The sequence below is a fragment of the Motacilla alba genome, chromosome Z (genome assembly GCF_015832195.1).
Source record: "Motacilla alba alba isolate MOTALB_02 chromosome Z, Motacilla_alba_V1.0_pri, whole genome shotgun sequence".
In the NCBI taxonomy this organism is placed as follows: domain Eukaryota; kingdom Metazoa; phylum Chordata; class Aves; order Passeriformes; family Motacillidae; genus Motacilla; species Motacilla alba.
Window position 1 is genome coordinate 68,125,190 of NC_052046.1, and position 22,249 is coordinate 68,147,438.

Genomic DNA, 22,249 nt, shown 5'->3' on the forward strand with positions numbered 1-22,249 from the left:
TAAGGGGTTTGGGGTTTTTGACACTTGTGCTCCTGGCTCTTAGAAGTTGTTTATATGGTAGTGCAGGCTCAGCTGTCTTAGCAGAGCTTGTTTTTCTTCTCTAAACTTAGAGTTCTTTTAAAGCATGTTTTGATCTCTACTCTGGCACACAGGAGGTGCTTTGTCTTAATTTCTCTGATACGTCACTGGATTTTGTTGTTCCATTTTGAAGAGCATTAAGCAGGAACATAAATTCCAGCCGTCAGTAAAGGGAAATGCAGAAGGATTTGGAAATGCTTTGAAGAGCAGCTAAAGATGCAGTAATAAGTGAGGAGTTTGTCCAGTAAGTTTCCTGCTTTTGAGAAGGAAACTGTATGAGGGAATCAATAAATTAAAAGCATAAATGAATAAAATTCATGTGCACTTCATGTTTGTATCTGTTCTAGTGAATTTGACCACCAGATCTGTTCTTTGCTTGTAGCAATAACAAACTTTGTGTTTGAAGTTAACTACAAAAAACCCCTTAGTAATTTGCACAACTGAGTTTATTTTTACTCCTTCTCATTTTTAGACTTAAAAACCCAGACCAAATGAAACCACCCCCAAAAAATAAAGGCATTTTATTTGAGTTTTCAGATTTAAATGTTAAGGAGATTACAGTTTTTGGCAGATGATGCCATCCTGATTTTGCCACTTGGTCCGTACATCCTATAATACAACTTTACCTATTCTGCAAAAAACCTTTCCAAAGTCAGTGTGCTCAGTGCTCCCAGGATGGATGAAAATATCTATTTTTATAACATAGTGTTATTTTGTAATTTGCTTCTGCAAAGGAAGTTTAAAAATCCATACTTTCAGGCATGTAGTGTTGTGTAATGAGTGAAGTATTTCTCTTGAAAGTTACTCCTTTGTAAAAATTGAGTCTACAGGAAGAATTGAACATTTTTTACTAGGAACTAATTTTTTTTTTTTCGCATTATTAAAAGTGAACTAAAACTCCATTTTCTTCTGTCAGCTGGATTTCTTAGGTAAACTGTCTCTTGGAATGATTGTGGTCTCATTATGAGTGGGTCCCATACTTTCTGGAAATTGCACTCCCCATCAGAAACACTGTCTTTGGACAGCCGAGCTAGTAGGGGAGAAATAAGTGAGAATTATGAGATACACACCTCAGATAGCATGGAACAGATAGTGCTCAAAATCCAAGTGCACTCAGTACAAGCTAACAAAATATTTTGCTTTCAGGGTAACTGAATTGTGTTTTGTCTTCTGAAATAATACAGCTTTTAAAAAAATTACTACATTAGCTGTGACTCAGCTAGACATAGAAATTTAACATTTCACCTGCTTATTGAGGGAGAACATTGGTAACATAAGAGTGTCTGACTCTTAAAGTCAGGTTCCTTCCAAAGGGTTGGCTAGACAGGCACTTGCACAGCAGGTGCACAAATGTCCCTGCTCTTAGTGTGAGCTTTTTTAGCTTTGAATTCATCCCATTCTGCACAACAAGTGTGATAAAAATGGTCAGAATATGGTGTTACCTGGTTTTGTTCTTTGAGTAGCTGTGCTAGCTTTCTCATTTTTTTAGTATTTGCTGTTTTTAACTGCCCGAATGAACAGCCTTGCTGTACATGATAATAGCTTCTCTTGTCTGGGACTGAAATTATATTTGTTTCTCTTTTTTTTTTTTAGCAGATGCATTGTTTGGTGAACAAATAGGGAGAAAAGGGATTGATTCAGCCGTAGCATTCCTTTCCTGTGTTAATATTTGTGGAATAGGTGCTAAATTCTCAGCTTCTGTAGCTTGTGCTGTGTGAATTCAACCAGTATTTTCCTTTTCATGTCTGCCTGGTTTTCGTATAGTTTCAACACATCCTTACCCAGGATGTAAGCATTTGAACTTTTGAAGTCTTGCAAGGGAAAGCAGTAATCACAGGAAACATTATATGTTCTTAGGATTTTTTTTTCCTACTAATGAGAACCTGCATCTTCATTCTCAAATTTTTCTGCTTGCTCTTAGTTGGATTTTGCATCTGCAGAATGTTTTTTGTGGCTTTTGTGCCCCATGCACTCAATCTTTTCAGGAGGGAAGAGATGATGTTGTTCTGAAGGCACATGAAGGAGACTGTCACATCAGGATAGTGACACAGGGAATTAAAACACTGATAAGCATGGTAGATGCTTCAAGAGTAGCACAATGGTTTGATCCTCCAAAATAAAAGTCATTTTGAAAATAATGATGCATATTGATCGTTCAATAAATTCTAATGTGTTAATAGAAGAAACTGTCATAAGCCGAATTGATTCTTAAAAACTGTATCAAGTGATGAATTCTGGGAATTCAGTGACTGCAGATCTAATGCAGTCAGGCATCATTTTAGGCTCACATGAACTAAAAATATGGTTGTAAAAGTCATTTACCATTCTACAAAGCACAGATATTTAAAGTTATCAGTGAATTTATTTAATCTGCAAAGAAGCAGCAATGGCATTATATTGTTGTGGGTCTGTGTGTTTTTATGATTTTACAATAAGAAATATTTTTAGATCTTTGCAATTCTTAAGTTTCTAACAGGATCCAAATTGGCTGGAAAATTAAAAAAAATATTTGTTTACTTTTCTTTTTAGAATTTAGGTGAAGTTAAGCTGATGATATATGTAGTTAATTCCATTCCTTTAGACAGCCCTCTTTCTGAGCATAAAATCAGGTAACTTTAGTTGACCTGACACTGTACTTGCACTACAAACTTGGTACTGTCTTCTGTAAGTGGTTACAGCAAGTGACAGCTCCTGAGCATGGTGGCACTGGGTGAATATTTTCCATTTAGGAAATGACATTGTTGGAAATTAAAACGAACAACATCATTCCACATAAGAAATGCATTCCCCTTTCTGCAAGGTTGAAAGTTGAGTTGCTCCACTGTTCCACCTCAGTCAGCAGTGCTGTCATTGGTGGTGTTATCATTTGGACCTGGCTGCAGGGTTGAGCAGCCTGAGCAGTTCTTTGCACTTGAAGGGCTAGAAGGGCTCCCAGTAAGCCTGATTAAGCAGCAGCATAATTCACCAAAATGTGCAGGAGCAAAGAGCTTCTTCCAAATACTCCCTCAACCCCTGTGGATGTTCTACCATATGTGACAGAATTAATGTACTGTCAAGTTCATGTAGTTACGACAGGTTATGTAAGACCTTGAACTTATATTTCTACTATCGCTGAAAAAAAAAAGTATTCTGATGTCTACCCCCCCACCCACCATGTTTCTGACATTTAATGGTTTTGTGGAATCTGAGTGATATTCTTTTAGTATATGTTACCTTTTTTTCTGCTCTTCTAAACAGTGATTGAAACAACACTTAGCTCCATTGGAGGTCAAAAATTACTTTGAATTTAGAAATTTTATGTAACATTTTCAGCATACCAGGTTGAAAATATGTGTACCAATGCTGTCAGAAATACTCTAATTTAAAAATAATGCTGATTTGGTTAACTGTGATTTTTTATTCATTCATCATGTGTGTTCCCATCGTATGCTGCTAATAGATGTTGGATTGCTCTCTGAAATTGTGAACACTTTCTGTATTTGCGTGATTAAACCTGGTTTTATCTGATTGGCTACCACTGTATTTACAACTCAAATGTTGTAAATACAGTGGTAACCAGCATAACTGGCCTGTGAGTATATCTGGTGTGCTGCATCCAGGAGTTTCAAAGATTTAATTTTCATTGTGATTTTCATAGATTTTGTCATTGACTGAATCCACATAGCTATAACAAAAGTGAATACAAGTAATAAAGCTTAATGTTTAAGGGATGGGGGGGAGAGAATAGTGTTTACAGAAGACCAAATATATCTGAATTGTCATCAAAATGTATTTTTATATATACCATATTTTGAAATATTGCTAAGTATTAATATTTATACTTGCAGATTCCAAAAATTGAATACACTTTAAGTCTTAACTCCTTGAGATTTTTAATCAGCCATTGTAAGCATTATTCCTCTGTGATTCCTTTCCTGATTAGCAGCTTGAGTAAATTCACAACCTTAAAACCATGTTATTTACAAGAACCCTTACCACTTAGCTGGGTGCATTTACTGTGAGTTAAGGTGCTATTTACCATAGTTGTGCAGTTACATGCTGACGGACCTGATCTCTTTTATTTAATTATTCATAAAGTGGGTTTTATGTCAGGATTATGTTCACAGAGTCCAAACAAAAAAAACCCAACCAACCAGACAAAAAATAGACAATGTTTCAGTACTTCACAGTCCAGAGACTGTGAAGACAGAAACCCTTTTAAATGATGATGAGTCATAGGGCCTGCTCCATTTCCAAAAACATTCTTTTGTACTTCTGCACAGAAAAAGATAAACTAGGTTATACTTAAGTGACCATTAAAATAATTTGACTTGTATTCTTTAAAAGAACAGAAAAAACCTTGTAGCCTTTTTTTACAGATTTACATTTGTGTATTTTTTCACTAAGTCACTGCTAAGTCAGGAAAAAATTTGCTTAGAATAATGCTGTAAACCAGTACTAAAATACTTACTGAAATTTGCATAATTAAGCAAATACTAATTGAACCTTGAAGACTATCTTATGCTTTAGCAAACATGGTATCAAATTTAATATAAAATTATCATGGAAAAATACTATTTCAAAGCGCTGTATGCATGTAAACAGCATTGGTGTTGAATCCTAGATTATAAATAGTGAATAAATAGAAATTTTCATTAGCACAGTAACAGGTAACTTACCAGGTTTCCTTCAGAAGGATTATGGCAGAAAACTTCTCTGTTCCTTGTTCAAGTACAATTGCAAATTCCCTGACTTGTCATTTTAGCACCTAGCCTCATTTTCTACCAGTACCTGGCCAAGGGGCTGCATCTCCTTCTCTAACCTTTGTCTCCTTTTTTTAACTGCCTATTGAATGGTCAGCTTAGATTTGAAGTGTACTGTGATGGAGTTTAAAGTTGATGTCATAGCCTGACAATGGCATTGTCACCTTAGCAATAGCACTGTAGAAAAGAAATGTAGAAAAATACAGAAAAGCTAACTTGAGAAAAAATGCATGTGGTGTTGAAGGAAAAAGAGGATGATACAAAAACTAGAAGTTAAAACTTAAAAGTAATGAATTGAAACTGAAAATTTGAGCAAGGTGATCCAGTGTGCTAGTGTTTAACTGTTGCCAGTATTTATAAAAGAGCAGTCCCTTGCTACCTGGACACCTCAGTCATATAATTTGGTAGGGCAGGAAAAGCTGATGGTAGTTCCATTTAGCTTCTTGTATTGGCTCTTAGAGCAGGAAGACTCATTACATAGGGAAGTATCCTGAACATGCTGAAACAGCAGATGTGCCATGCATGTGAGAGAGAGGCTTCTAAAAAGAGAATGGAAGGAGATGTGGGATTTTATGTTTCTCTCTTATAAAACAGTGCTGTTTTCAGAGAAAAATGATTCATTAGTTATTTCTAAAGTTATCTGAGTTGACAGGTTCCAACAAGAGTGCAAGACTCTGTCAAGGCCACTTCATGTATCCATACTGCCCTTTTAGACTTGCAGCCAAGACTGCTGTCTGCAGATCTGCTCTTGCATCACACAGTGCAGGACCCTTTCTTTGAAAACCACCACATCAGTTGTTTGTCTGCCTTTGCTGACAGGGCAGATGTTATGTATAGAGATGGCTGGGGCATATGGCTGATGAGGGTGCCCTTGAACATACTTAAAAGCACAATCACAGGGAAGATGTCTTTTCCAAGAGTACGGATTTTATCAACCCAGGCTTGATCCTAAAGGCAAAGCTGGCATTAACAGGCAGTGCTGTAAAAGCAGCTCTGTGGGTGAATTGTGTTGAGGACACAGCACACATGCAATCTGTATTTCAGGGTATTTTGACTGGACTAGCTTCAGCCTGATCCCATGGAGTGAATGCCCATCAGCAGTCCTGGGTGTAACTGCTGACTTGGCTTGATCCAAAAGGAATTTGTTTCATGCTCCAAGATACCTGCAATGGGAATCCAGGTACAGCTGGTATGGGAGGATGGAAGTCTGGCATCAAACTCGTCCAAACTAAGACATGAATGTGGACAAACACCTTGACTCTGTCAGTAAACTGGAAATTTGGGTGTCTGTACTCCTTAATTCTTCCCAGAGCAGTATGGCAGAGGCTGCAGCACCTGGGTTGTTTCCATTTGGTCTTAGTCTAGGGCTTAAGATTATTTCCCCAGAACTCTGCACAGTTCTGTACTCAAAATCTTTTTACTCTTCTCATTTTTTTAAGTTACAAGTGACAACACTTTGAATATAGAAAAGCTTATCACTGCACTGCTTCAAAAAAATCTTGACTTTTCATAGATGCCACAGTTTTTTTTCTCTTGAAAAGAGAAAAATGTGTTTAAAAGGTGCCTTTTGTGTAAGTTGCAAAACCCACTAATATTGACAGTAAGGTATGCTAGACTCTTAAAAGAGCAAAACTTTGGTATGGATGTATTTTTAAATTGTCTAGAATTTATTAGTTTTCAGATCTAAACAAAAGTACAATCCTGTGTATAGTGTTTATGTATGAAAATTACAGAATACCTTCCATTATTCAGTATTGGTTTCATCTCCTGACTGTTGCTTCTTCTAAAAATATTTTCTGTGGTACAGTATGAAATATGGTACTTTAAATTCCAAAAAGGGCTTTTTGCCTTGTAGCCAGTCTTTTTTATTTGTTCTTACTATTCATGCATCTGTCATGATGATATTGAAAAGACTTTCACTAACTTGCATTTAATTTTCTACATGAATTTAGGCCACTGAGCATTCGGGACCTGGGGGCTTACAGGCCCCTTTAGTGTAATAGTCATTGTTTACTATGATTTTTGTGTACATCTGAACTATGTTCCTTCAGCTGTATCACTTTAGCATACACAGTTTCAATAGCACATGGCAGTATTCTTGGATTTGAAGCTTCAGCTGCAAGAAGGAGTCTGTCTCTTTCTGGTGGGCCTGATGGTGGTTGAAATAGAAGTAGTAATAATACAAATAATAGGTGCCGTGAAGGAAACCTAAATATTTTGCTCGCAGGCATGGTAATGGTAGAATTTGTAGTAAGAATAACATGAGACTTCTTGTGGGTTTACAGTGTTGCTAGGGCCTCAAGACAAATCCTGGGGATTGCTTCTAGTCAAGATATTCTTCTGTTAGTTACATATCCAAAATTTATTTTTACAAGACTGATTTTCTCTGTGCCTACATTTCTCCATCTCTTAATTCAAAATAATTGGTATTCACTTTGAGAAGAACTTTCAAGTAATCCAATAGATTGAACTGCCAGATAGGTTTATGCAAGATACACTTTACATCATGACAGTGCTGGGGTAAACATTGTAGAATACGTCTGATGGCAATTAAAATTATGACACTTGATCTGTGCTCACATGGAATATAATTTGAATCAGTGTCTCAGCAGCTGTTACATGAGTGTGCACTTTAGGGTAGGATAGTATGTATTTACCTTGTGTCTTACTATTGTAAGGATTTCTTAATTAAGCTTAATTTCTTATAGGAGGTACTGAAACAGCTACAAGGAAGTATTGAAGATGAGGCGATGGCATCTTCTGGACAAATTGACTTACTGGAACGACTTAAAGGTAAATCTAGAATTATGTTTTAAGTAGGTTCATTTCTTTGTCCATTGTTTTTAGCTTGGGATGAAATTTTTGAAGTAATTTGTATCTTCTTTTCAGTGCTGACCTTGATAATTAGGCATAGTCTCAGTGCCTAAACATTTTTGCTAAACATTTTAAGACACATCCTCAGGAAAAAAAAAAGTCTTCATTTATACTTTTGCTACTGTAACTGTAGAATTTCATATGAATTTCATTTGTTATACCTCACATTTCTTTCTTCAGAAAAAAGAAAGTTAATATTGGTATAGTTCCACCAATTTTCTAAATTTGTTTGCATATCCTGCCCTCTCCATGTCATATTACTGGAATTGTTTCTGTCATTCTGCAAATTTATGGCCCCTTCCCTATAGCACGTGCTGAAATGTGTATATCCCGTTGTATGGAAAATGCCAGCAAGCCCAGACCACTAACTCCCTGTATACATCCATCATCCCTCCCACTGACCCAGAAATTTCATAGGGATGTCTGTGTTTAAGACCCCTGTGATGAACAGGGTATTCATCTGTTACATGATGATGAAACATTTGCAGGGTCTCTGGAAAAGAAATTGTTAGGAAGTGGGCCACAAGGTAATTTAAATGATGTTTATGCAAAACTCTGCCTATTTCTTAAGTTCTCTGGGAAGGGGGCAGGCAGGCTTTTGTAGGATACCGTTCTGATTGCCAGGATTGTAGTTTGACCATCTGCTCAGATAACTGCTGTTCTCCAAGTCCACCTTATCCATTGTAAGTCTTCACAGTATTTTCACTGCATTTCTGTGCAAAATGCTTCCATAAAAAAAACCACATGGATTTGTTCAGGAAGTAAGAAATTAAGATAGAAATTCTCTTTTAAGTTTGTGCTACTGAACCTTCAGCTCTGAAAAATGTTTGCTGTTTATTATCCAGAACTGAATTTGGAAAGCACCGGCTTCGCTGGGGTGAAGTTAAGGCCAAAGATGTCTGCACGTTCGTATGGGAGCCGAGAAGGGTCCGTGTCGAGCCGCTCAGGGGAGTGCAGTCCAGTCCCCATGGGGTCATTTCCAAGAAGAGGCTTTATGAATGGAAGCAGAGAAAGCACTGGTTACTTAGAAGAGCTAGAAAAAGAGAGGTAAATTTATTTGTTTATTCTTCCAGTATGAATTGACTTCTGATTTTAATATGGAAGTTTATTGACACACCTAGTATTTAGCTATCATGAATATGGTTTTGATCAGTATTTACCTGTCATTTACCTTAAAGAGGTAAGAAACCATGAATCTACATTTTATTTAGATGCACATTCAGAAAAATATTTTAAAAATCATAAAGTATCATTCAGTTTCTACTGTTTCTTCATATGTGCATTTCATTGTTACTCTTTGTTGGCTGAAGGTTTTTTTTTTATTTTGATAAGCAGGTTGTCACTGTCTGAAATATATTTAAACAGCGAGGATGGAGCATTATAACCACCTCCATATCTCCTCACCACTGTTGATAAATGCTGAAGCTGTAACAATGTGATGGTGAATAGTTTTCTCTCTTTTGCAAATGGTTATTAAGTACCATAACTGGTTTATCAATTATTTACTATTAGCAGACATTTACCTAGGGACTCTATTCTCTCAGTAAATGTATCAGCTAAACAAAATACGTGTTCTTATCTTCAAGGTGTTTTTCCCATCAGAAATTTCTTTTCTTGAAAGGCAGTGGTACCCATTTATAGGAAGAACATATTTCAGGTCATAATACAGAATTGTGGCACTTTATCAGTCACTTACAAAGGAAATGCAAAATAAGAGATGTGCAGCTGTTTCCACTGAAGCCATCTTTATTTCTTAAAATGAATCTGACTGAAATACCAGATGTTTTCAGAAGCCCATCTGCAAGACAGGGTTTCCTAAAGATTTGGTCGTACTTAATGGATGGGATGTCAGACTGTGAGCTGCAAAACCAAATAAACTGGAACATAGTATTTTTATGCCTAGTAGAAATTAACAAGCAAAAAAATCCAATTTGAAGTTGTAACAGAAAACCTTTGTGGGAAACGAGTGCTTTGTGGATAGCCCTCTAGAAACCCCTCCTCTAAAGGATTTTCTCTGAAAATCAGCAAAGTTTTTGCAGCCAGGACCTGAAAGGACAATGCTTTTCTTCCAAGATCTAGGTATACCTGGTTTTTTTTTGTCCTATCAGCAGAATGAAAGTAACTTCCCATGGGTCCATACTGAGCCAGTTCTAGCAGCCAGTCTATTTTTTACCTTCTCCTAGCCAGGACCACCACTAATGATACTTCTTCTGTTGCATATAATGTAGATTCCTGAGGAGCTGTATAAGAACATTTAGGAATTTGGGAAACTATCTACTTGTTCATCTCAGTCTTCAATTGTCTGGTGTGTCTGTTATTTACTGTCTTAACAAACTGTGCATTTGTTTATATTATTCCAGTGCTGTGTTTTATTACAGGTGATGTTAAAATCTTGAAACACAGTTGGAACTTCCAGTGTGGTTCCAGTGAACTCCTGCTCACTTGGAACAAACAGCATTTATAGTAGCCAGTGTTCTTAAAGGTCATTAGCACCTCTGATTTATGATCTATGATCCTTCCCCATCCTGGTGGATTCTGAGGTGATAGTTTTAGGACATTTTTCTTGGCAGTGAAGACAACTTAGGCAGTGAACCAGTCTGTGTTCCAAATAACACTGGAGAAAAGGGATGAGGATGTTCTAATTTCAGGGTAGCTTAGACACTGTTACTGTTGTAGCTGATAGGGTAAATATTTGTGCTGTGGAGAGGATGGATGTATGGAGGCATGGCCAGATCACATCTGGCTTCATTATTAGTGAAATGATGGATAATCCAAAACTGTTCTGTTCTTTAAGCTGTTTCAGGGTACATGTGGAAGCATGTAGGGCATTGATAAGAATCCTGGGTAGCCAAATTAATCAAAACTTGGGGGGGATATAGGACTGTGCATCTAAAATCACTACCATTTCTAAAAGAAAATTAAACACCTCTTTTCCTGTGTTTTGTGTATGAACTTGTTTGGCATATTAAATTTCTGTGTATCTAAATATATATATTTGCTGATCAGTTTTGGATTTTTGCACTTAAACAGACTTTCAAGAATTTGTTGAACTTGACAAACCTAAAATAATTTAGAATAAAATAACACTTTCCAGAAATATGCAGCAGGAGACCATTTCCATTGAGCGTTTTAACACGCTGGCACAATTTGTGCTGTTTATGGGCAACAGTGTTTGTGGGAAGACTAAATGATGTATTTAAATATTTACAGCAATTCAGTGGGCACCTGACATCCAGTCAGGGTCAACCCACCACACTTGACTCAAGGTGAACTTCCGAGAGGAAGACAGTTTATCAATTGATTCGCCTGTCAGAATAAAGATTAAATTATTGGCAGATGTCTCATTTGCTTGGCTCTCTTCTAATTCTAAAGTTTAAAAAAACAAAGAGGAAAAAAAAAAAAGGGAAAAATGGGCAGTGGCAGCACTGTGCTTTTAAATTGCCAGTTTAGAATACTCTAATAATGAAATATCTCTTGCTTTCTCTGGCTGTTTCCAGGTATACTTGGTAAGAGCATAAAAACAACAACAAAACTTTTCAGAGTGCACTGCAGTTAATTTTTGTGTTCGCCCTTGGCAATTTAGCAAATTTAATCTCACCTTTTTAAATTCTGTAATTGGCCACTAAAGATGGCACTCTCCTGTGAAATTTTTTTTTCTATATATTTTATATGAAAATGGTTTTATGCCTTCCTTATTCCTTCTGGTTTATGTTGTTTCCTTTTTTATTTCTTTAATGTTGATTTGGAGCATTTTCTGTCTTGTGGCTTCTTTCTTCCATTATGCTTTTTACTTTTGGCTGGCTGGTAAAACTTCAAACTTTACAGCATCAGCAGTGCTTTTCAAGATTTTATTTTATCTCCCACCAATTGAAGTGAAAGCATTGATTATAGTTGTAATTTACATACTGCGAGTAGGATATAGTTTGTTTCCCTTCTCCCTTTTAGCCAGGAATAATATTGACATAATTATGCAGAAAATACTTGCAAAAGAAGTCAAGAGCTTTCTGCATTCATTCAGCTTCCTCTATTGTTGGGAGCTTCAAAAGTGCCACACGAGAAGTCTTTGAAAAACCCACCCTTGAGGAGAACAGCTCAAATTGAAAACTTTCTGTTAGCTCATAAAAATAGTGTCAAACTCCAAAAGCTTTCTCTATTTGCTTTGCTGAATTCTCAGTGAACTCGACAGGGTATGACAGAGAACAGAATTTTCTCTGATGCTGTGAAAGTCCTAATGTAGACATCTTGGGGGCATAAAAAAGATGGAATAACTACACTGGTTTTTTCCATCTTGTTTTCATGACCAATCACAGCTCTTCCACTTTAAGTCCTCTCCTAACCCTGAGAAGCTCCAGGAGGCTGAGAAGAAGCTGTACTTCTGGTTGGAATAGTATCTGAGAGTAATGTTCAGTGTGGGGAACAGCTTATTAGACACATCTACAGAGAATTGCCTCTTATTGCTGCTTATTTTCAAGCAAACTGAAGTGCAGCCTGCAGCTGTAGTTGTAGCAACCTTTCAGGTTCTGTGCTGGGAGAACTTAAAGACTATTAAAACTTGCATTCTCACGGAGCAGTGATACCAAACTAGTGATCCCAAATGAAGCATCACTTCAGAAGACAAAATGACAATACTAAATTAAACAAGTTGCCCTCGGGTCATGCATTATGTTGTTTGTGCAGCACTGATGGTTCCTAAGTTATTTTCTTGCTTCTAGCATCCATTGTGCATGTCAAAACAGATTGAATGACACACTGTCCACATACTGAATACCCTACATTTCATAAGAGGAACTTAATCACGTGTTTACTTAGGCTAAAAGTAATCCCTCCAGTTTTTGCTACTAGTTCTTTGACATGCAGAGGCAGAATTAGTCAGTCCTTTCACATTTGTCCTCAAAAGTAAAAATGCTTTTTATGAGGATCGCATTAATTGTGCTTTTGCAAATTTTATTTCACAGCCTGGACACTACTGGTGTCTGGGCACTCAAGGTGGTAAAAAGAGAAACTATGCAGAATTCCACTCTGTCCTGAGATTAGGCACCAGGGCTATGTGGCAAGAGACTGGGCAGGTGGGAGACAAAAAAAAGCTTTCTCAGCAAGCTTTTCCCAAGCGCCATCTATTAGTTTTGCCTTCAGTCTGTCTAAAGGACTTTAGGAATTTATGCCAGCCACATCCTTGTGACTGAAGAATTACTGCTGTCCTGTGATACTGCTCCAGTTACCTGCCAAATTATGGTAATCGTTCGTTACTTCTTTTCAATCATTTTTATTGTAAACCTTGGCGTCCTTAAAACAAATCTATTTCAACATGACCGTTGGATCAGGTCTGGAAATTTATGTCATTTCATTCATGTTTACAAACATTTAGCACTCTTAGATGTGTAGTTTTCCGGTCTCCCGTTGAAGGGGAGGGATCCTCTCATCTATTTTTTCATTTGCACGCAGGCCAAGCCACTTGTATAGGATATGGAATAAATGTTAAATCATCAAAATTAGCTTGAAATATTTTTAAAGAAGGAAATAAGCCAAACAGATTCTTTTAAATACTTCTAAATACTTTTAAATTTTAAAATTCTTTCTTCTTTTGTTTTGTGTGGAAGATGGATTACCTTCTCAAATAATGTCTGTGACGCATTATCAAAATAGGGGAAATTTGTACTTTTGTTGTATGCTGTGTAATTGTTCCTTAATGACTTAGAGTAGTTATTTATAATGTGTTTGTGTGCTTTACAAAGGTTCATATGCTCTTGCTCAGAACTGCAACAGTCTGAGAGGGATGCAAAAGTTAAGGAATGGGAAATAATACTGGGCAAACTTGTATGCAGTTTTCTGTCTTCTGGCTAAGTGTTGATTTTTGTCATTTCTGTTTATGAGCAATATTAAAACATCAGAAGGAAGAACAGTACTCACAGAAAGCATTAGAAAGAAAATAATAAACTTGTATTAAAAAAATGCTCATGTAGACATGAGCATTATTTTACTATATTCATAAGATTTAGAATTGTATAAAATCCAGTTCATGAAGGATTGATAAAGTAGCATGTGAAATTTTTAATATTTTTTCCCTTGGTAGTTGGCATATATTCTTCATTTTGTCTTTCCCAGTTATTACTTAGGTATGCAGTGTGCTTATGATACCCATTTCAAATGTTTTTAACAGCTGCAAATGTATCTTGTCTGTAATATTTGCTGGAAAATACTGGTTTAAAATATTTTAGACTCCCACAGAAATGGCTCATTTTGTGTACTTTACCTATAGTTTTGCTGTGGGTGACAAAATGAGTAAAAGGACAGTGCAAAGGTGAAGATTCTCAATTCAGTAATTCAGGATAGAGGGTTGTATATGTTTCTTTGACAAACCTTTTCTTAAATGCTATTTGCACCATACAAAATTTATTTTTGAAAGAAGCAGGGTACAAGTTAACACACCACTAATAACTGGTTTTGCTTTCACAAAATGTCTCTTAGCTTTGCATTTCAAAGTGGGTTTTCTAGAGAAATATGTATATTTTTTTTCCTCATAGATGAGGACCTGAAATGGTTAGCACAGAGGAGTGGATATGTTGATTAGCCAGGGCCAGGGAACTGAACTCAAATGTCTCCTTAGTGCCTTCTTCAAACCTCTGGATGGAAATGAGGAGTTAATGTGAGAAACCTCCTTCTGCTTTTAATAGATCTCTGTTGCTTGCGGAGCTTGAGAAGGAAGAGAAGGAAAAGGACTGGTACTACGCCCAGCTTCAGAACCTGACTAAAAGAATTGATAGTCTTCCCCTTACTGAAAATGTAAGTACCTTCTGAGTGCTTGCTGAGGTGTCTGGTGCTACAGTCTCTGTTTAGATGCTGTCTGTATTTTATTAATTTGGTGGCATTCTCTACTATCACTTTAGTTCCAATTTTTTTTCATTCAGTATGTAGTCATAACTTAGCCTAAATAATGGATTTCATGTAGAGTATTACACATCAAAATTCATATGTAATGTCAGTGAAAACAGAGGAACATTGAGAAGTCATTGTGACAAATTAATTGCATGTCAGTACACTTCCTTAACTCTTTTCTCCCCTGTTCTTTTGTTTTGTGGATTTTTTTAGTTTTGAGAATAATATTAGTATATGACAATGTACACAAGAGCTGTTATTTCATAACAATCAGTAAAGTGATTCTATAGCCTATGCAGGTGTTTGCTGTAAGCTTTTACTTTGGCACCTCCAAACTATTTATAGTCAAGTCACCATTATCTGGGATAATAAAGATGTCTGATATCCCACATAACGCAGGATTTCCCGTTAGATGTCAGCAACATGGATGTATCTGCAGTGCATCCTTCACACATAGAGTTCGGAAGGTGTGGTTGAGCGAGTCACACCTGATGAAGGTTCAGTCAGCCTTCTGGAAATGGAAACAGACAGCAGAAACACTTCTTCAGTGGGCAGAAGTAACACTGAGTCATGGCTGAGCTTAGCAGAGCACCAGAACCAAGGGAGAAGGCCTGAAAAAGATTTTGAGGAACTGCAACCCATTCTCAAAGCACTGTCAGCTGCATCTGTGTCACTCTGTCATAGGTTTTAAAGTTGTCTCCTGTGTTCCACAGATAATGAATTAGCTTAGCTGCTGTTAGGATTAGAGTGCATTACTTAACATCTACACTAAAGGTCTTTTGTGGCAATTTATATCCATTACTCCTTAGGCCAGACACAGCAAAATGACAGGTCCCATTTGGTCCTTGCAGATGATTGTCTTGTTTTGACTTTCTGAATTGACCTTGGTGAAGTCTTCTGGAAAGACTGCTCTTGGAAACTTATTTATTTACAGACTGAATAATTGTCCAAAGCCAGTGAAGAGCTTTACTCCTGCTTCGAAATTTCTTTTAGTTCCAAAGTCTTCCCTTAAGCTGTATTGCTGCTCTTGGGTTTAACACTTGCGCTCTTTTCACAGGGTAGTTAGAAATAAGGCAAATAGCAACAGTAGGCATACCATCACTATGTGCACTAGCTTAATACATCTGAATATTTTTGAAAATGACAATTCAGATGGTACATACCACAATTTTGTTGGTAGCAGCCAGATGTTCCTGTAAGGAATTATCCTTTCTCAATGCTTATTTATTATATTTAGTCATTTGACAAAACTCAGGTATAGTCTGCTGGATGAGCATCATTGTTTACTTGTTTTTCATAATGCAGTCATGTTTTAAGAATGTATTACTATTTTTGTTTATGAAATTTGTTGTAGAAAAGTAATAGTTCTGCTTTTTGTTCTGAGAAATACATTGTTTACATCAATGTTATTTGCTAAAATGCTTTCCATGCACTCTTGTTTCAGTTCTCCCTGCAAACAGATATGACCAGAAGGCAGCTGGAGTATGAGGCCAGGCAAATCAGAGCTGCAATGGAAGAACAACTGGGCACTTGTCAGGACATGGAGAAGCGAGCACAGGTAGAGTTTGTCTTTCACCATTAAAAGCAAGGGAAAAGGTTTTCCTGCGTATTTATTAAATTATTGGCAATTGTATCTTTAAAATGTGTGTAAACATAGCACTTAGCCTTTCAAATATACAAATAGGAATCAGGACATAGGAAGTAATTACTTGGCAAAAAGTACCCTCATCTGCCTGTTGTAGATAATCCTTTTGATTCAGCAGATGTAGACAATATATCCAAGAGAAAATACTTTTTAATGATAATTTCCTTACAATTTACTACTATTTTAGCTTCAGAAAAGCCAGTTTATTTGCAACTGCTTTGTCTTGCATCTTTTTGCTGTGTTTCTTCATGCTTCTAAGTTTAGAATAAAATCCAGCTACTGTTCTTAAGTTTCCTTAGCCAGAAAAGGCTATCACAAGATGTTCAGGTAATTCACATACATATCTGGAAGTTGTTTGCTCTCACCAAGAGTTGTTTTGCATTCATGATGAGGATATGCACATATCTAACCACATGGCCCACCCATTTGGAAGTATAAATTAGAATGCAGTCATGTACAAATCATAAATAATCAGTTGGTTGTTGGTTATAAAAAAATAATCTTCCATAGCAGGAAAACAACAATTCGAATTATTTATTACCATTTATTTCTAGATGTATTAAATTACCAACTTAGTAAGAGTTGGGGTTTTTTTGGTGAATGTGACAATATTTTCAGTACAAAGTCTTCTTAGGCTCTATCTCCCTCACTAGGTTGACTCAACACAAAATTTTGTTGCATGAGAAACATTTCTAATTTGCTTTTACATTTAAGTTAAAGCAGCTGTTCTGACTACAAGATGATCAGAATAAACTTAAAAGTGAGTAATCTAGTAGGACTTTTCAGAAAATTCCTACAATTGAAAGTATTTAGCCAAAGAGATACCCTGCAGCTGTTGGGTTATGCGAGCAGGGTTGTGCAAGGATTGGTCTGTGCTGATGTTCTCAGGCAGGCCCAGGTTCAGTGTGTTTGGGGAGTCACTGGCTCTGATCTGGGAGCTGTAGGGCAGGTACCGTGTTTATCAGTGCGGATGATGCCCTCCATGGTTTCAGCTGTGCACTTTGTGTCAGCCTGGCCGGAGTGAAGGTCCGGCACAGAGAAACTCCTGGGAAACATCTGCTGCTGTTAACAGGCTTGAGTTAGAGGAAGGTGAATTAAGCTAAACAGAAATAAGCTAAACAGGCTAGGCTGCTGGCAGCATTGTAAATGCATTCAGGCAAGGATGAAAAGAAATTATTCAGACACACAACTTGGCTGTAGTTTTATCACTATATGGAAGTAAACAAGCTGACCATGAATTTGCTTCTTCCCTGATTGTTTAAACCAGGGGGAGTTTAAGTTTGGTGGGGGCAAGAATGCTGCCAAGATGATGTTGAAAACTTTTATGGGTTTCTGAATTAATGTTTGACATGGGGTCTGTCACAGCTGTTTTACGCTCTCTCTGTATGTGTGTAACACTTGCAGAAATTGCAGTGCCTGTTGTGATTATATGAAGATTATTGAATACAAAATAACTATTTCTGCATGTGCTTCTTGTGAATTTAACTGGTAATTCCCCTTGGTTTCATTCTGCCAAGGACCAGTGCCAAAAATGTGTAGAAGCTCACTGATGTACAAATACGTAAGAACAATTCCTGCATTATTTCACTGTGATCTTTAAATGTGCAAAATGAAACATTTGTATTTGGCAAGGATATTCAACTTAGTAGTTTTACCATTTTCTTTCTGCGCCATATTTTCTTTCCACCCAAACTGATTGGGAGACACAAAACTATGCTAAGTGTAGGCTGAAGGGAGGGAACGCTTCAGCCACATAAAGGCTGGCATTGCAGACATCTCTGAATTAAGAGTCCCAGAGGTTATTCTGTGAAAGAGCTGGTAACCTGCAGTTGCCTAAGTCGTCATTGCACTTTTCTGTAGCTGCCTTTTCTTGTGAGCCTTGAAACAATGGCTTTCTCCCATTTTTAGCCAAGCATGGTTTGACTTTGTTTCCTTCTGAAGCAACTTAACTCACAGCACCTCACTGTTGATGTCTTCTACGAAGATTGTTCACAAGCGCTTGCCCAGCCATTGTTCAGAAAGATGGATAAGAAGGCTGTTGTCAATTTATTTCAGCTAGTTTGATGATTTATACTAACTTGTAAACTTGTAACTATTCTCTGAAGCCAGTAATTTCACATAGTTGTGCTTACTTGAAAAAAAGGAAAAAAGCATTCTTAATGATGTTTTATTTTTTACTTTTTTTTTTTGTTCAAAGGTTGCTACTGTAGCAACCAATAGTTGGCAAGTAGCCAATATAGTTAGTTATAAGTAGAAGCAAATTTAATTTCTGTGAGGTATATTTAAAAGTACTTCAATTCTAAGACTGAATTTATGTTCACATAGAATTTATTTTTCCTTCAAGTCAGAACAAAAAGGATCTAATTTTTTTCAGGTTAAGAGTTCCTTAAAATCTTACATTAAATTACCATTTTTATTACAATTTATCCCAAGATCTCTAAAAGTTTGCTATAACAGCAGACCACTAAAGATAAAAGAAAATTTAGATCCTGAAGTTTCACACAGATAAACATTTCAGCACTGTTACATTTATATGGTGGTCTTTTGTGTATACCAAGCCATTAATGCATTTGTCTATTATATATGTTTATTTTAGAAAAAAATCCAACCAAACAGAAAAGGCAGACAACATTTTTAAAAACAAAATGTTATTCCCTATTTTTACTTTCTATATAGTGATTATTTTTCTGTCACTGTGAGTGTGGAGGAATTTTTATTTTTGTTTTGTTAGACACATTACTGGGGCAGTGAAAGCTAATTAATGAGTAACTTCAAATGTAAAGTTATTTTCTGCTACTATTTTATGTTAATAAAAATTACAAGTAAATATAAAAATAAATGGGAATGTAGTATATGAACAAATAGAAATCAAAAGTGATATTTCTCAAGTAGGTTCTAAAGTTACAAACATTTTTGCTTGTTCCAATGTTTTGCCCATTTGCCATTAGGCTCCTCCTCTTCGTGGCAAGAAATGCATCCTTTTTTTCTGTTCTACAGTGTTTGGCACAAAGTACAGTTCTGGTTAGTGGAACTCCCCAGTTTCCCTATACTAGAAAAAAACATTTAGAAGAATGATCTGATGTTTAAATCTCTGGACTGAACTTGAGAAGGGTGGATAGAATTCCTGTCCCTTAGGAAGACTCAGTTAGTAATACTTGGCAAATTATGCAGTAGTTAATGATTTTCATCTGCACAACATTTTTTCCTGTGTTTAGGTGCATATATAAAGATACTCAGATATTCTTGATGCCCTTTATTGGCTACGTTGCTGGTTACACAGAAAGAAACTCAATTTATTGGAAATTTTGGGGAGACCTGTGTCTTTTTGAGTGCTTGTAAGGGGACCTGTAAGAAACTTTTTAGCAGGGAGGAGTGATAGAAGAAGAGGTAATGGCTTAAAATTAATAGAGAGGCGATTCAGATTAGATACAATATAGAAATGTCCTATGGTGGGAGTGGTGGAACACTGGAAGAGGTTGCCAAGAGGCAGCAGGAGCCCCATCCCTGGAAACATTCAAGGTCAGACAGGGCTTTCAGCAGCCTGATTTACTTGAAGATGATCCTGCCTTTGGCAGGGAATTTGGAGTAGATGACCTTCCAAGGTCCCTTCCAACCCTGACTACTCTATAATTCTATAAATTATATAATTCTATAGTTCAAGTAATTCTTAAGGACAATGAGAGAGAGACACATTTTGTCAGTCATGCATCATGTCACCAATGCATAGATATTCCCATAAATATTTTTCTAATACTTAAAGATTTCTTGAACTAGGAGTAAAGGGTGGGATAAATTATCTGTTTGCCTCTGTGCTGAAGCTTTTATGTATTTTCCAATACTTTGCTTTACAAAATCAAATCAAATTTATAGCTTAAAGTTATAGCTTTCCAGCTCTGCTAAATGTTGATGGTTATGGTGTTTTCCCCACAGCTGCTTCTGATGTGTGTCAGTAATTCATATTTTGTGGTTAAGTTTTCTTTTGTGTTTCTAAATTTTCTAGATAGCATTGTGTTTCTATTGCATGTGCATCTTCTGGCTTTAGCACCTTTTGAAAGTTCATCTTATTTCAATTTTCAGATTATAAACTTGTCAAATAAGGTTGGTTATAGTGCTGATCTTTGCAGTGTTCACTAGATTGCTTTTCTAGTATAGCACTGTAAATGTTAATCAAGTAAAGGCATTAGAACTTTTTTCAACATTTTAATAATCTATCTATGGCACAAAAAATACTGTTTAATCAGTTTGGTCTTCTGCCCACATTTAAAGTCAAATAATGTAAATTTATTAAATTATCAAGGTCGTACACTGACTGTTTTACAGACTGATAATGCATCCTGTGCTTCACTACAATTTGTGTGGAGTACTTGTATCCTGTTACATTCGGAGTCTCTTAACATTCCCTTTTCTCAGCACAGAATGGTTGCAGTGGGAAATGAGTAGCAATATGCCTATAAAAGACTGATTCAGAGATGTCTGTAAAATCCCAGATAAACCAAAGAAGCAGTATGTAGATTTTTTTTTTTTAATATATGTATACTTAGCCTGTTAAATTCTTTGAGATTTGTAGGAGAGGAAAATCTCCAAGGTTGGGCATAAGCAAAATTCTCAAATCAGTATAGTAACTGAATGTAATAGAACTCTGTCAGGGTCTTGTACCATCCAAGACACTCTGCAAATAAAAATATCTCTCAGATCACTATAAGGCAAGTAAAATTCTGATATTTGAGATGAAAGTGAAGTAATTTGCTAAAGATCTGCATAAAATGTCAGTTTTGGAAACAAGAATATTGTGCAAGTTAAGGGGAGCATTTTTAAATACCTAAATGTGTGCTGTGTGACAAACTATTACATCCAAATGAGTATTCAATGTTATCAAAACCCCAGCTACTCCCTTCTGTTTTGAATGCTTGCAATCATTCCTTTCATTACAAAGAACACTTGAATTACTGCATGTAGTACCTCTGCTTGTACCTACTGGCGTAGGTTTTTTTTTGTAGTCAGCAGTATTAGCCAAGAACTCTTCATGCTGTCACTCTGTACAATAAGTAAAAGGAGTTTTTGAACAAAATCAAATGTGAAAATCCATGCATTTCAGGCAAGGGTGGCCAGAATTCAACAAATCGAGAAGGACATTGTTCGTATACGACAGCTCCTGCAATCACAAGCAGCTGAAGCAGAGGTTAGTGAGCAATAACTTGCCTTTTTTTTTTTTGTGGTATGTATATTTTCTCTAAAAATCCAAAAATATTTTTCTGAAGTGGTAGGCAACTGTTGATGTCACAATTAATCAGGTAGTCAATATTCTTGGACTGTTACTTGCTCTGTTTCTAATGAACTGAGAATGGAATACTTGGATTAGTCCTCATACTGTGGAGCTTCTATCAATAATCATATGTAAGTTAAAAGTTTAGCTTGAAATTTCACTGAAAATGTCAATGTGCAATGTGCTTATGAAGGCTGAGTCCTGGTTTTAGAAATAATTAAAACAATCAGTTGTACATGCCTTTGTAATTATGAGTCTGTGATAAGCACCTTCATGGTTTGCTTGTCTTTTGAAAGAGAGAAGATGTAAAAAATGGATGAATAGAGCTTCTGTCAGACTTCATTACAGAAGCCTGCATATTTTAGTGTTTTAAGTACAGGGCTCTATATTAAGAAATGCAGGATGTTTCTGGTAAATTACAAAGTCCATAGCAGTAATTGCCATTAGCAAAAACTGCTCTCGTGGAAATACACTTAGAATGTCAACTCCATTTCTTGTACCGGTAAATTAAATTGTGTGTTTGACATGAATATTTTATGGCTTGCTTTCACCCAAAATAACTACAGAAAAAGCTCAGAGCATCATTTGGATCACTAAAGGATGTGTATTTTTCCATTTTGTAAATGGAAATTTTCCACTTTTTTCATAGTTCCAGGATTTGGGGGAAAATAAATTCTTACAAGTGATGCAGTCTGTAGTGTGTGAAATTTAAGTTGCCTGGACTATTGATACAAGTCAGTCCAGGTGTTTATAGATATTGACAAGATCTCTCTG

The 22,249-nt window shown here is 36.3% G+C and overlaps 1 protein-coding gene across 9 annotated transcripts in view; it reads left to right on the top strand.

Moving 5' to 3' along the window:
* The window catches only part of APC (APC regulator of WNT signaling pathway), a 94,710-nt gene that overhangs the window by 40,470 nt on the left and 31,991 nt on the right, over positions 1–22,249 (top strand). For 7 of the 9 annotated variants that reach the window (XM_038125647.1, XM_038125640.1, XM_038125643.1 and 4 more), the window contains 5 exons: positions 7,529–7,613; positions 8,540–8,741; positions 14,366–14,474; positions 16,012–16,125; positions 21,308–21,391. In XM_038125647.1, coding sequence (XP_037981575.1) covers positions 7,571–7,613; positions 8,540–8,741; positions 14,366–14,474; positions 16,012–16,125; positions 21,308–21,391 — 552 coding nt within the window. In that variant the 5' untranslated portion in view covers positions 7,529–7,570. The remainder of the gene's footprint in view (positions 1–7,528; positions 7,614–8,539; positions 8,742–14,365; positions 14,475–16,011; positions 16,126–21,307; positions 21,392–22,249) is intronic. The other 2 variants (XM_038125645.1, XM_038125646.1) reach the window with 1 other exon arrangement.